This window comes from Vidua macroura, chromosome 1 (assembly GCF_024509145.1).
Source record: "Vidua macroura isolate BioBank_ID:100142 chromosome 1, ASM2450914v1, whole genome shotgun sequence".
NCBI lineage: Eukaryota > Metazoa > Chordata > Aves > Passeriformes > Viduidae > Vidua > Vidua macroura.
This window is the reverse complement of record NC_071571.1, coordinates 19290886-19306629: the sequence shown is the minus strand read 5'-3', so window position 1 is coordinate 19306629 and position 15744 is coordinate 19290886. Positions and strand designations below refer to the sequence as shown.

General features: G+C 36.9%; 1 protein-coding gene across 2 annotated transcripts in view; it reads left to right on the top strand.

Moving 5' to 3' along the window:
• The window catches only part of PLXDC2 (plexin domain containing 2), a 248792-nt gene that overhangs the window by 111621 nt on the left and 121427 nt on the right, over positions 1-15744 (top strand). For both annotated transcript variants that reach the window (XM_053992518.1, XM_053992509.1), the window contains exon 2: positions 3431-3642. In XM_053992518.1, coding sequence (XP_053848493.1) covers positions 3431-3642 — 212 coding nt within the window. The remainder of the gene's footprint in view (positions 1-3430; positions 3643-15744) is intronic.

Here is a 15744-nt window from a genome sequence, read left to right as displayed (position 1 = left end):
GCAAAGCAAAGAAGCCAGGTCCCCACCACATTTAGGTGTCTTCTTCCCTTTCAGTGAATCTTTCTTGTATAGCCCAGCATTTCTGATCTGTTAGAACCAAGTTTTGTATCTCCTTTGATATAAGTCAAACAAGTTGCTGCCCATCTGTGTTTGGCAATATTGTGATTTTATTATAAATCAGACATTACAGCATTTGGCTTCTTTTCAATTGATTTGAATGACATGTTCTCCTTCAGTGTTAATTAAAGCAAGAGCTCCAAGATCTAAAAGATAAGACTATAATACTATAGTACATTTCCTCTAAAATGCCTTTTATATGATTTTTTTTAGCTACACAGAGATTTCAACCAGAAACATCAAATACTTCTAACTTGCAAAGTGTTGGAATTTTAGGTCTCTGAATGCCTTTTCTTATGGGATGCCTCCTTTTAGAACTTAAGGATAGTTAATCTATCCATTATCTGAAAATTTATATAAGTTTTATTTACATAAAAGTAAAACATCCTGTTCAGCTTATTTCAAAAATGTTTGTCATTTTCTCAGCATTAGAGATGTGCTGGGATAAACAAAGAGAACATTCTGGACCAGAGCTGGTCCAGCCAAGTTCATCACCCCTCTCTATCCCCTGTAGTTTAAGGAAAAGGTTTAATGAAGGATGAATCACAGAGTATGTTTCTTTATTTATTCCTTAAATCACATCCAGATTTTATCTCACATTGTAGCTCAGTATCCTCACACTGACTGTCCAGGACAGTTAACTAATCTATTGATAACTGTGTTTTACAGATTTTATGGTGAAAAACCTCCAAAGATTAGTTTAAAACCGAATAGTTATCACTTCCTGCATTTACTTTTTGCTACTATTCTATTTAAACGGATATCATGCATTCTGAATACAGTTAGATGATTCTAAAGCTTCCTTATGTCAGTATAGCTTGTACCTGCAAAAAATGTTTATCAGTGTAATGGCAGAAACAGTCTTTTTCAGAACATTTTCTATGTTTCAAAGAGAAAAATCACGTAATTAAAAATTTAAAAGGGGGTAAAAATTGTGCACTAATGACATCAAAAATCTCTTTAACGGGGAATGGGCAAGCCAAATTTTGCAGATGCCATGACACAATTATACTGTAAAAGAAAATATGGAGAAAATTGTGTAGAATTTAAAGGTTAGAAACTTCATTAATTTCTATTCAGGATGTGGGAGAACAAGGTGTAATTGATTTTCTTTACAAATGGATCTCAACTTGAGGTGAATGGGATTTAAAACCCTCCCCTAACTTTCACACGTTCTATTTGCTAATTTAGGTGATTGCCTCAACACGTCAAGCATGTATGATAGCCATGAAAAGAGTAGACTGGAGTGGGACTGCAAAATGGGGGTGAAATGCTTTTTTTGCCTCTGAGTGTGGATTTTGAGCCACCAAGGCCAGGCAGGAAAGGTGCTTCAGGGGAAGGGAAAGGGGTCGCACAGACATAGCTGAGATGCTGTAGCCTGGGCGCCCTGTTTGTAGGTGTGTGATGCTCCCCAGGCCTTGCAGAAGGTGCTGTGGTGTCCCGGTGCCCCAGCCTCGGTGGCAGCAGAGGACAAACACTGCCTCCCTGGAGCCAGCCCCAGGCACCGCGGGCACGGGCAGGGAGCCCCATCTGCCCATGGCTCTGAGCAGTTGGCCATGTCCCACAGCCTGCTGATCCCCATAACAGCGTGGTGAAGGCTGCAAGCTGAGGCAGGGAGGGCTGCTTTGAATAAATTTTGATAAAGAATGTGGAGGAATAAGTTAGTTCATCCGCTAAGCTGTCCCTCTGCATTGGGCTGCAGACTGTCTGATAAAATAGGGAGCACAGTAGCAATTTGTTGAAGTCAATGTTCTAAGGCTTTTAAGAAATGTAAGGAAACAGGCTTCAAAAAGCCACCTATTAGAAGAAAAGAAGTCTGATTTCTTGGGGTTTGAGGAAAGACATGGCCTGAGATTGCTTGTTTTGCATGTCAGTTAAATTCTGATTTATCTAGCTGACCAAACACCTTTGTCTCACATAATTTCAGCTTGGTTGAAACTGATCAAATAACTTAGGAAATAAGTTTAGTAGATTTGAGAGAGTTTGATAGAAAAATGGAACCACATAGAGCCTCAAGTGTATTAGATATTGTCTCTGTATTGCAAGACTTTCTGGTCTGCCAAGAACAATGTCTGACAGATTTTTCTATACCCATGGCTCCTACACCTGTTCCTGCTGTGATGCAGGAAAACCTCACTTCTTTAAACCTTTGATAGCTAATTTTCTATTTGTTCATCTCTTCTGTACTTTGACAACATGTGTGTCGCTTATTAAGGACCTTGGAAGTGGTACCATCTTTTGTTCAGAAGATTCTGTTAAAAAAAAGCAATGGAAGTATTTCTGCATGTAATTGTTTACTGGTCTATCCTTTCAGATAGACCAGACTTTGCCACTGCTTTTGAGAGGTCTTTTTTTTTTTTCTGTTTTTGAACCAAATCACCTTCTTCCTGGCCCATCAAAAGCACAGAGCACCCCTCTACTTCTCCTTTTAGACACAAAGACAATATGAAAAGCACATTTGAGTTTTAGTGCAAAATATGCAAACTTTCTTCACTCCCTCTGGATGGTGTTAACAAAACTAAATTAACAGAAAAATACTTTGATAGGGTTTTGGATTGGGCAAAATGAAAACTTCTGGAGAATTAATGGTTTTGTCTGCTGATAGTTTTATAGGTTTGTTGTGCTGCTAGTTTTACTAACATGAAAAAGTTGCAAATGAGCATGAAAACGTCCAAAACTAATACGTTAAACACACCACCCAACTGGTCACCCCTTGCAGAAGATATAGTGAGTGTCTGCAGACTTCACACATCATTCATGTTTATCACATATACAGCAGGACAGCTTTATTTATGAACTGGAACAGCTGTTTATGAGAATTTCACATCTTTCATAATGTTTATTTGCCTTTCACCATGGCTTCCAAGCTCTTTCGACATAAAATCAGTAGGAAAACTAAGTCTGTACAAGAGTTTCTCTGTCTCTTCTACATTTGTTTTCTTAGGTGATTAAAATATTTTTTTTAGACTTATTCTATTTTGAAAAGTGTCAGCTATGGGTAAACATGTATTAAAGTTAAAAATATTATAGGAAAAGCTTTTCCCAGACAGAAAACAAGCAGAAAAATAAAATAGTTAGGATGCTTAGATGAGTCTACAAAACTTAGTCCAAATTCCTGAATTTTGTAAAAGTATAATAGTTCTTTTAAACACTTATGTTGCCATAAAATCTTTATCAGGGATACAAATGGCTATTTTACAAAGTGTACAAAACCTTTATAAAAAATTCTTGTGTTTTCACTTATGATTAGCAAACCAGTGTTCTGGTCACTTACTACATGGCTTTGTTTTGTTTTTCTTTTCTTGTCACACAGGTGTGTTTTATGAATTTGTTCAGAGCTTCCCTCAAGTGGAGGAAAATGTGGAGGTGGATTCATTTGTAAGCAACCACAGGTGGAGGAGGCACTCAGAGTCCCTCAAATCAGTCGACACCAACAGAGCCAGCATGGGGCAGGATTCTTTGGAGCCAGGGGGTTTCACAGATCTGCTGCTTGAGGAGGGACGTGACAACACTACACAGATTGAGGTAGATATTAATTTTATCTAATTCATTTTATTGTTTTTGACTGGGGGTAAGTAAAAAATTAGGACATTTCTTTCACGGTATTCAAGCACTTATGGGGAGGAGTACCTCTGGTATTTGTGAACCTATCAGCACATGGAAGCTGGAGTTTTCTCTTGTCCTGAGGCTGGAGCCTGTCCTTTATGACTTTTGAAGATAGTCTCTTGAGGATGTTTGCTTTTTTGCTGGAAAACAGTTAAGGGAAGGCCCATGTTTTAACAGTTCTTGCTGGAAAACTGGAAAAGGAAGTTGTATTAAAACAGAATAAAATTTAATTCTTTTTTGAAGTTGATGTAAACACCTCAATTTGCAAGACTTTGCCTGATCTTTCTGGAGAGTGCTCTCCAGGCACAAAGGGGAGAAGATCCTAGAGAAATGAGAAATTGGAAGAAAATTCAGGTTGGTGATTGAAAAAAATTGCATACTATTTGATTTTTGATCTTCCAAAGAATAAGATGGATTGAGTCCATCGTTGTGAAGCCTTGGGACATTCTCCCTCTGTTTTATTGTGTCATTCAACCTAATTTCTTGTTTAGCTGCCAGATACCTCTCTGTCCTGTTTTCTTTGGTTCTTTTGTTGTTGTGGTGGTGGTGGTTTTTTAAGTATTGAATCTGTGTTTTTCCTGTTAATAGACTCTACATCCTGTTTTTCAATAAAATACACCTTGGAATAAACTACACTTAACATCTTCAGTCATTATAATCTGCTTCCAAAACAACGGTGTTAGGTTTTTTTCAGTTCCAAGAAGCTCACTCTCAGAGGAAAAAAAAAAAACAGATTTCAGATTTTGGGTTGTTACTTACACAATAAAAAACCACAATGCAATATAAAACCCATCTGTAGAGACAATGGAATCTCTCCTGCCTGAGCAAAAAAATAGTGCTTTCAGAGAGGTGTGTTTTGTGCTCGTTGTTTTTAAGGTTCCCAGTTTGTACAGCACTAATTACATTTCCTCTGGTACTAACATGAAAGCCACTGGTTGGTAAATTGTAGTTTCGAATTTCATGTTCATTTTTAACTTCCTTTTTGCCTCGTGTAATCCTCATCTGCCCACACTTGTAGCAATTATTTTGGGCTACAACACATATCAGTCTTGTTTCTAGTTATTTTAGTAGGTAAAGTGCACACTGTCTCAGGTATGGGGAAGTTGTAGTAGCTGATCTTTCCATGGTTTACCCCATAGATCCCTATGCAGTGTTTCCATTCAGTTGGGTTCCAAGCTCCTGTGAAGCAAAATGGTCAGATGTCCCCCTCTAACACTTATGTATAGCAAGCCTTGGGGAAAAAAAAGGAATGCTTGCAAATGGATATACATAGAATGGTATTTTCTAGGAACATCTTTTCTGACAGATTAATGTCTTTACAGTGTCTTAACCTGAAAAGTTTATTGAATTCAGGTTTTGTGTTCTGTTGGAAACCTTTTTTTTCTAAGGTCTTTTCAGCACAATAAGATAACGGAGTTGTGGTTTTACACATTATCGGATTCCATTGAAAATCCCCACTCCAACACACAGGCATCTCACAAAAAAACCCTTGATGCCTGGCCTTATGGAGAAGGTAGAGTATACAACAGAAATCCACAGAGGAAGAATCCATATGTTGCAGTCTTCTGCAGCTTGGCAGCTTATCAGCAGTGCTGGAGACCTTATTGATTATTTTAAATCCTTGCTCTGTGCACATTGCAGTACTTGCTAAAGAAAATCCAGAGAATAAGTATTAGCTGCCACTTACATTTAGTGATGCTACAGGATGACATCTCTCCTTTACAGATACTCTTTTCTCTGAAGTGTTTTGTAGGCTTACCATGCAAATGCAGACTTCTTTAATATGAAGACTGACACTGATGACATGTTTTCACTTGATAGTATTTGCTGTCCTTCTTTATAATGATGAGTTTATTTTCTCTCCAGCTTTGTAAATCCAAACCCTTGCTCCCTCTCTCACATCTATCCATCCCTTTTTTTTTCTTTTTGAAAAAAAATAAAAACAAAACAACAACAAAACCAAAACAAAAATAAATAAATAAAACAAACAAAACCCACAAAAAACCCAAAACAGCCAAGGGAAAAAGGGAAGGTAGGCAGAAATGTCTGGACACTGTTTAACATTAAATATTCCTTGAGTTATCAATTCATACAGTCATAAGTTGAAAAATGATAAAATCAAACCTGTGTGGAGCACAGCTTAGTTCCGCTAGATTTCCATTTATTTTAAGTTAATGACATTTTTGATTAATTTTTTCCCATTGGAGTTACTGGAATTTTTCTGTAATTTCACTGGATCAGCTATCAGCCCTGGTCTGGAGGTTACTTTAACATCAGCTTGGGAGCATGAAGTGCAGATCTAAAGCTCTTCATGCATGTGCATTGTAGATTGATTTGTCACACCTTTCCAGTAGTCAGGGTGGACCACCTCCTGTGTATGGGAAAGATGATAATGGTGAGATTCTCTTTAGGGTGCAGCCTCTCTGCTCCAAAAATGGAGCAGCGTAGCCACCAGGGTATCTCTCTTTACATATCTGTTTTGTCTCTTTTGGCACTGTGATTCAGGAAAGGGCTCATACAAAATGATATACACATTCAGGTGCATTTTTTAAGTAAAGCTGTTCTCTTGAACTTGTTTTGAACTAAATTGCAGAGACTAGAAGAAGCAGTGGTTATAAACATTTAATGTGCTGGGCCCTCAGAAAAGAGCAGGGCCTTGGGAAGAAGATGATAAGACCTCCAGGCCCCATTGTGTTGATGGAGAATAGGAATGTTGTGGTGGCACAAACCCATAAGGATGGATGTTGCCAAAAGAAAAGAAAAGGACATAAACAAGTTTTTGCTGCACACCAGATAGAAGCCCTGATAGCTAACTGTAAATTATAGAGTAAAATTAATAGATAACACTCTTAAAGCAGTACTACTACCTTGAAAGTACTCATCCTATTTTAGAAGGATTGTTATGATGTGCCAATTGGAGACTATAATGTTGCAAATCCAAAAAGCCTCCCAGGGATGGAGGTTAGTCCCATTTGCTTTCTTTGCAATTGGTCCTCTAGAGCTCAAAGGTAGAGGAGGGTCATATTCTATAAGAGACTTATTATGTTTTCATTCCCATTATATCAAATAGCTAGAGAGAGAAAGCTCTGCAGAGGGATAAAATAGTGATATAAAAAGAGTGAAATCTTATACAGATGGGTGCAAATGTTACGGTCTGAGAGAAATCCCCAAAGCAGATAGCCTTGGACAGGTAGAGCAATATGCTGTCAGCCATCAAAACCAACTGTAAGGGGCAGCCCCAAAATACAGGGTTCTGGTGATGCACTGCAACAAGTTGTCTTCTTGGCTTCATGGCAAATTAGAGTTTCAGAAGGTCTCCATTGAAGACAGGAGCTAAGCCATATTTCTTCCCAAGGGTCGCAAAGTCAAATATTAAAACCTTCTGCCTGGAATAACTTTGGGACTAGAATTCTTCTTTCTAGAAAGTTTGTTTCTCAAATTTCTGGGATTTCACAATATCATGATTTCAAGCCTAGCTTTCCTTTTATTTCTTCTCCCATCTCTTAAGGCTCTCTCCTGTTTTGAGGGTCAGGGCTGTTTTGGGTTTTTGCTTGTTGTGTAATCTACTGCTTTTGTTTATTGTGCTCAGGACATTTAGAAGTGCCTTTTACTTATGATAAATAGAGCTTAGGAAATGCAATGTGTCAGGTGGAATTTGTTACTGCAAACACTATAAGCTCTTGTAAAAGCAGTGAGTGTGAAAATATATCTTCCTGAATATGTGTAGTTTGGCATGTCTTTTTTCAAGCAAGGAGAAAAATAAGATAAATATACTCTGTTTCTTCATATATTCTTGTAAAATAAAAGTATGCTCCATAATCACTCACTTTTATTAAGTAGATTAGTATTAATATGGTTAAAATAAACTCAGCTTCATGGTGATGATGTGACAATTTGTTCTGTTAAACCCCAAAGGCCTGTGGCCATACAGATAATGAAGGTGGATATCAGAGGTTCTTTCTGCCTGTTTATTTTTTGCATTACTGAGAAACAAGCTGATCTCTGAAATGAATCTCCTATGGATGCTGGTTCCCCAGTATTCACTGCTAAAGGGATGCACAAATGCATTCCTATTTTGTCATAGTACTTGCGAATGCAGGTCTGGCTACTGAGCACTGGAAAAGTCTTAATAACTCAATAATATACAACTAATGCATTAATATATAATTGTGCATTGCACAAATGTTGCATGATAATTTCTTCCATAGTTTAAAATGTGCATAATTTTTCAACTGATTTCCTATGATTTTTAACTATGTGTAGCTCCATTCAGAACAGTCTCCCTCTGTACGTCTAGCTTTGGTCTTTTTATGGCGGATCTTCCTCCACACCAGTGCAGGGTAAAAGTACTGGCAGGGTAAAACACTGGCAAGAAAAACACAGAGAAATTGAACTGGAGAAGTGTCTGATATATAGCTTGCATTGGCATGAGCAGAAGGTGAAAAACTTTGCAGAATAACTTTAGATCATGTGAATTACTTTCGAATTTGTTGCCGCTGTATAGAGATACTACATCAAAACAATTGTCTTTCACAAACTTCAAATATCAGAAATAAATCCAGCAATAAAATAATAGATTAAATTATAGTCAAGCTTGAGCTGAGTGCAGTAAAGTTTTATTGCCTTGCACCAGCAAAAATGTGAGGAAAAACATAATTTTTCATATAAAGACTCAGAACAGAATGAATGATTGCTGCTGTATGACAGAAGATTCAGTTCTGAGCAAAGACCAGCATCCTAAATCACACCAAACTCAACTGTATCTTATTTTCTCCACTCCAACTAATATATTACTTTCAAGCATAGAAAATTGAGGCTATTTCAGTGCATTTTTTTTTTTTCTGTATTGAAGTTATTCATTTATTCCTGTGGATATCACTGATGTCTCCTGCTGTGTATTGCTTTTAACTAAAATAGTTGTTGCCAACTGAAGTCACCCTTTGGGTTTTTTTCCTCCTTTCTTTACTTTCTCTAGATGTTGTTTGAAATGTAAATTTTAGCAGCACCTGTAGTTTATCCCTGAAAAGCATCTTGCCCCTATTGAAACAACATTTGTGGGTTTCCTACTGATAACAAACAGTCTTTTGCTGGATTTTGCATTCTGATTCAGAGTTTCTGTGGAAAAGAGCACTTCTCCCTTATCAGTCCCAGTCACTCATGGATGTGAAGATGTCTGATTCTGACTGGCAAAAACAACAGAAGGGATTGAGTTTTACAGCCCTTGGGATTTGAGAGCAATTACTCTCAGCTACTGACAGCAGTGTCATCATGCCCGTTGCTGTGTCCCCACTGCAAGTCTGAGCAAGGAAGAAAATAAATGGTTGAGATTAAATTTCCTTCAGCTGGACAAATGATAAGGCAATTCTGTGATTACTTCTCTAATGCACTGTATTAAAAGTAGAAAAACTCATCCATGTGAAAGAGAAGCCTTAAAACTAAAGAGTATTGTAGTCTCATAGTGAGCTGTCAGTTTGGCCAAGCCTGCCTCTGTTTTGTTCCTGCTTTTATTTTTTTCTTTTCTTCCCATCCCAATTCTTTAAGGCCAGTTGCGTTTGAAGGACTTATAAAAAGCAGTGTTAATAACACTGTATTCAGAAACCATGGTCCCTCCAAGTTATTGACAACCATATTCTGTATTTAAGAAAAAAATCCTTATTATCACAGTCTAATGAGTACTTTTATTCTTTTTCCTCATCCCAAGCTAAGAGAGTGTCCCCCTTTACTTCTAAAACCTGTTTTCTGACTTGCAATTTTTAGAGCCTTTAATTGCCTGTGTAAATTTGCCCGCTTACTTACTTTTTAAATTTATAGTTTAAAATTTTATTTTAAATATTATTTGTATCTTCCTTCTGCTGTCAGTGATCCCCAACAGTGCAAGTTGATTCCATGGGCAACGTTTCTTGTGCAGCCATTTAGTTTAATATCAGGGATGCTATTGATCCCTTCACCACTAGGATGGAATTCTTTTCTTAGTGCATAGTCACATTTTAATGCAGATTATGAAATATCAAAGTAACGCATATTCAGTACAAAGGTTTAACTAGATTTTAGGTTTCATTTGGAGCATTTAACATATAAGTGAGTAGGAATGAAGCTTTGCAGAACAGAAATTTGTCACAGGAATTGGCTGATTCTTTAGAGAGCAAAAGAACAACACTTCTATTATTAAATTTGTATTTACAAAAGTCTGGAGGGGAAAAAATAACTAAAAATCTGAAGCAACAATCAATTTTTGATACCTGCTTTCTGATGTGGTTTTATTTTAGGAACAGATTCTAGACTATATTATCAAGCTCAAATAATATTTATCCCTTGACTGAAATAAGGGAAAGATCAGATTTTGGTTAAGTTTAATTTAGATTTCTAAGTCAAGAAATGCTCTGTAATTGATTTAATTACATGGCTGAAGCTTTTCAGGTCTACTTGCAATATCGTTATCATAACAAAATTTATATTCACTCTTATTTTCACTTTTAGGGATGTATAATTATTTCTTGTTTACAGTTAATAATTACTACCTCACATGATTTTTGGTGTATGTGTGATTTCTTGTGTTTGACTCATTCAAGATAAGGAGGAAAATTTTGGGCTCTTCCTGTAGGCCTGCAAATATTTTCCACAATTTTTGATCCAACTTCAGTTACCTAGTATAGACTTGGAACTTCCAAGGCTAAAACAACTGTGACTAAAATACATGGTTTTACAGTTGAAGGTGGCATTTCAGATTTTCAGTCATTTCAGGCCCTATCTTGTTGCCTTGAGCTGTGTCAGTTGTACCTCTAACACAGATGTCTTGCAGCCTTTAAGCCAGAGTAACTTAAGCCCAGAACTCTCTGTTGGAATATGTGCTGTTCACATCTCTGGTGTTTCCATAATGTTCCAGAGGATTAAACGAATGTCCCATATGATTCCTTTCTTCTGCACATCATGAAACTGCAAAAACTCTGAAGCTTATTGGCACTGAATGTTGTGGATGTCAAAATTTACAGAATGAGGCATATTTTCGGAATACGAATTTGTCACAGGTTATTAAACACAAAGGGAGTTTCTGAAGGGCAGATTACTGGACCCTAGGGAAAATGGGGAATTGCCATTGTTTGCTCTGGGTCCCCAATGCTTACTGGGCATCACACAGACATAATCATAGAATATCCTGAGTTGGAGGGGACCCACAAGGATCATTGAATCCAATTCTCTTTCCCAGTTGGTTCTGAGGACGACGTGAAGATGTTTGACTTAAGAGAGAGAGTTCAGCTGTTCTTGTGCATTTTTTGGTAGCCATTTACTAGATAAAGTTAAATATCATGTTATTATTTTCATATTTGGGAGCTTGAAAGTTACAGTGGAGATTAAGAATGTATTGGAGGAAGGATCTTGGGATATGCTGAAACAGTGCCACTGCACTGAAACCATTGTTTTCCATTTAGCAGAATGTTTAGATAGCATATTTTTATTGTAGGAGAGCTAAAATTTTGTGTTAAATTATATAGCCAATATAGTAATTGAAGACTAAGTTGTATATAGATTTTTCTTGCTGTATTTTAATTTTTTTTGCAATTGTTATTTTGAAATGCTTTTATTCACAATTTCTGAGAGTTTATTCTAGATAATTAGCTTGTTACTTTGGAGGTGGAGACTGTAATTTATTTTCACAAAAATCAAATACACATTTTTCAAAGTGAGACAAGGGAAAAAATATGTTTCCTTTTCATATGATCTTAGGGAAATTTTTGAACTTTCTATTCATGTGACATCCTAAGACAAACTAAAATGTCTGGAAATTACTGCTAAATTTAGTATTTAACTGATAATTTTTAATCATTATAAAGAAGAGCCAGGGAGTGAATTAATCTGGAAAGCAGCACAGATCATACATGAAATGTCCTAATTCTCTGCTATTGCTAAATTACACCAAAAAGTATGTCACCTGCAATTAGAAACAGAATCTGGAATGATCATTAATTTACTCATTATTTTCTGCTGAGTTTTTTACCAGTGATGTCATACTTTCTAGCCAGCCAGCAGACTGAAATATCACCGTCTTGGTTTTTTCCAGGCTTTCTGTTTCAAAATGGTAAACTAGGCAAACACCTCATATATCTTTTTCTTTTGAACATACTGATTGCTTACTTATATCAAGGTCATCTTAACACTTTTACTAAGTCTTGCTGCAATGTTCAGCTAGACTGAATGCATTGCCAACTCTGTAAAAGCTGTTGAAGCAATAACCCTGTCTACATTCCCAATATTCTCAATCTAAAGTCAAGTGATGGTTCTGCTAATAACTCAGGTATAGCTGAAAAGGGAAAAAGCTGGAGGAAAGACTCATTCTCTATTTTCTTTAAGCATGGGAGGAGAGGACAGGGAAGGGAAGGAATTAAAAACTATCTTCCCCATTCCTAAATAAGAGAACTCCATTGTAATCCTGAGTTTATCTCGCCATGCTTAGCTACATTGGCACACAAGGCATTTAATTTAACACATTGATGAGAATGAATCTTTATAGAAAGGAAGGAGACAGGAAATTCAGAATTTAATGGCATCTGCCTTTGAATTTTCTTAATGATAATATTTTACTTTTCCATAACCTTCATCTCCAACTTCCTAAAGCGTATTCCAGAATGGTGGAACTCATGACTGAAAAGAGCTATGAGCAGAATCAACAGACCTTGTACTTTCTGAATTAATTATTTCAGTCATACATGCCTCAGCACTTGCTTACAGGGGTTTGCTGAAAATAGATTCAACTTGTGAAGCTGAATATTAGTGTGGCTGTGAAGGCTGGGAAGGTCTCAAGGAAAGTCTCCTTTCCCAGACACTTCCTTTCTGACCCTTTTCACCATGTTCACCTGGAGTGTCCTCAAGAGAGGAGACTTGTATCAGTTTGGTCATGCAAAAAGCAGAAGATTATGTTCATTTCTATCCATGCAAAGTGAACAGCCTTAGCTAATTTAACAGCACTGAGCAAATTGTGCATAGTTGGTTGGAGCAGGGAGTGAGGGTGAATACATTACCAAGTTGTTTGTGCAGAGGAATTTGGGTAAGTAAGTAAAAAGTTGTCATGCTAAGCCACACAATTCCAGTTTGGATAGTACCAGTCCTTAGGGATAGATTTTCAAAGCTGTAGGAATTCTGCTGACATTGATGGATTACTCAGTGTCTCTCCAAATCTTTCATGTTTCTTTAATATAGGAAAGTCAATTATCTGTTTTCCCAAAACAGTAACAACATGGCATGTAAACAGATGGGTCCATTGTTTCAGATTTGGTCAGACACTTCCTGTCACTCTCTGTAAATTTAGTATTTATGCCAAAGTCAATGATCTATCCTCACTGTGATTGTATGACTTATACAGACTTTGCAAAGAGAATAATAAATGGGGCCAATGCTCAAAATTCATATCAAGAGGGGAATCAGAGTCAAGAAAGTTCTATTTGTAAAATGCGCATTTGTTCTTCTGAAAATGCCAGTTAAATGTTTTCGACTGCTGAAGAAAATGTTGATGAAACTCTTCAAGGAGCTGTACTGTTTCATTCACAAAACAGAAATAACTAATGGAAATACCAGGGATTTATTTGTTTTTTTTCTTTCTTCTATACCACTAGCATGCATTCATGCACAGCATGTCTAACTGTTCACAGATCATCCATCAATAAAGAAACAGTATATTTATTTCTGGAAAGCAAAATTAGCAATAGAAAATCTTGGAGAGTGTGCAACAAATTGCAGAGTGAATAACAAGGGGAAAAAAAACAAAAAAGAATAGCAAACGTGGCACAACAGTTAACAAAAGTTAGAGAGATGTGACATGGCTACTGGAGGCTTGCTTCTTGCATTTGTAGTAAGCTGCATAATTCTTCACAATTTCCTACTACAATTTTTAAATAAAGCATCATTTTCTGAGCATTCTTTCTGTAACCTTAGCAACAAAAGTAGGAAGAGGGAGAAATTGCAGATGGAAATCCTATCTGTCTGATCTCATCTAGGCGGAGCAGTAAATGTCTTGAGGAATAAAGTGCCAAGATCTCTCAGGGGTATTCTGCTCCAGTACAGATAACAAAGCAAGCTGTTTCTCAGGTTCTTCCTGCTCCAGGCAAAGTATGGATGCCTCTCTTCTGGTGTATGAAAAGTTCCTTTCAGTGCTAGAACAGACATCATCTGGCTCCAAAGTGCTACTGCTTAGATCTGGCTTACATAGGTCAACAACTTGATGGGTGTTCATTTTGAGGGTATAACTTTAGGGGTATTATATTGTCTAGCACAGTGGATTATAGCAAGTTTGGTGAAGATGTTTAGAACATCTTCATTTCATAGTCATAAGCTAGTGCCCCCAATGTCCCTATTTGTCTAGAAAACAAACCCCCAACTTTTTGAGTCAAAATCACTGGCTATGTAGTTGAAAGAAACAGCAATTCATTCCTGAGAATTTTTTTTTTTTCAATAAACCTGGAAATAGAATTTTGATTCAATCATTTAGTCTCTAGCAGTGTATACAATGTTGATTTTTCTTATATTATATCAAGCAGACTATTCCATAACCTTGGAAATCAAGGTAATTTCTTAAATACACTGCTGAGGTTTTGTTTCTAATATGAACATTCAATAAAGGGTAGTACACATCTGTTTACTCCTCCAATAATGAACATGAAATTTATACAAAATATTAGGTGACTCTGATTGCTAAAAGACACTGGAGTCTGTACAGGTAGTGTTTTTCTTTTTTACTTGTAGGTAATCTTGAAATTGGAGGTGAAATTCAGCTCTTGAGTTTGGAAACGTAAGTATAGATTCATGTGGCATAGACAAGGAATGTTCAAGTTTTTACCAGGGCATGTAGTGGTAGGAGAAGGGGAAATGGCTTCAAGAAAGTAAGTTTAGTTGAGATATTAGGAAAAATGTCTTTGCCATGAGGATGGTAAGGCTCAGGTTGGAACAGGTTGTCCAAAGCAATTTGGATGACTTGTCCCAGGAGGATTTCAAGGCCAGGTTAGATGGACTCTGAGCAACCTGGTCTAGTGGAAAGTGTCCCTGCCCATGGCTGGGGGAATTGGAACAAGATGATCTGTAAATCTCTTCCAATATAAACTATTCTGTGATCAAAGTTGGTGGAAATTTAAGGTGAAAGGTGCCTAGCTATAGATGTCTGATATAATTTTAGGCTGTGGTTATACTGAATGGTCCACTGCCATTCCTGTAGGATAAAGGTCAACTGCAGGTCCTGAATCATATCTGCAATTTTCAGATGGCCCTGGGTTCCTCCAGTGCTTAGTAATTGGATCTCATCTGTGGTCAGTACAGGCAGCGCAGTTAAAGTGTGTATTTGGATTGTTCTAAAGTGGAGCTGAAGGAGCTGGCAAATCTTCACTGACAGCATTTAATAGATCTGTGGTTCTGATAACAAGTGCTTACAAACCCAGCTCCTATAGACAGCTGCACTGAAGTATCCAACGTTCACTCCAAATAACATAATGCTCATCTACCTACTTTTCATCTGAGTCTGAAGGGACAAAATATGGATTTTTTTTTTTTTTACAGATACACCAATAAATTCTATCAAGGTCAAAATGTTGCGATTCCTCCTCTTTTCCCTTTCCCTATCTAACTTGCCATGCCACCAACCCCATACCAGTAAGAAAATATTGATTTGAAACACAAGTAAAATCTCATGCCTTCATCTTTCACTGATTTTTAGTGCTTAGATGTTTTGCATCCCTTCCATTGTTTTAAATTGTCAAAAGACACCCTTCAAGTCTAAAGTAATCCTGTAGTGCCTTGTGATTTATGTTCTTAGTGTCCTGTATTTAGATGAAAGACAAAAAAGGAAATACAAGTTTATGCAACATTCCACTTTAGATCAATCTACTCTGGAAGAGCAATATAGATTTAGACACAAGAAAAAATAACATCAAAACGAAAACAATGTGTTAGTATAATTTTGAAATATTTGAGTATATTGGTTCAACAGCACTCTAGGTTACCTTGAAGGGAGTACTTTTCAGAGACAACAAAGGGAAGATATTA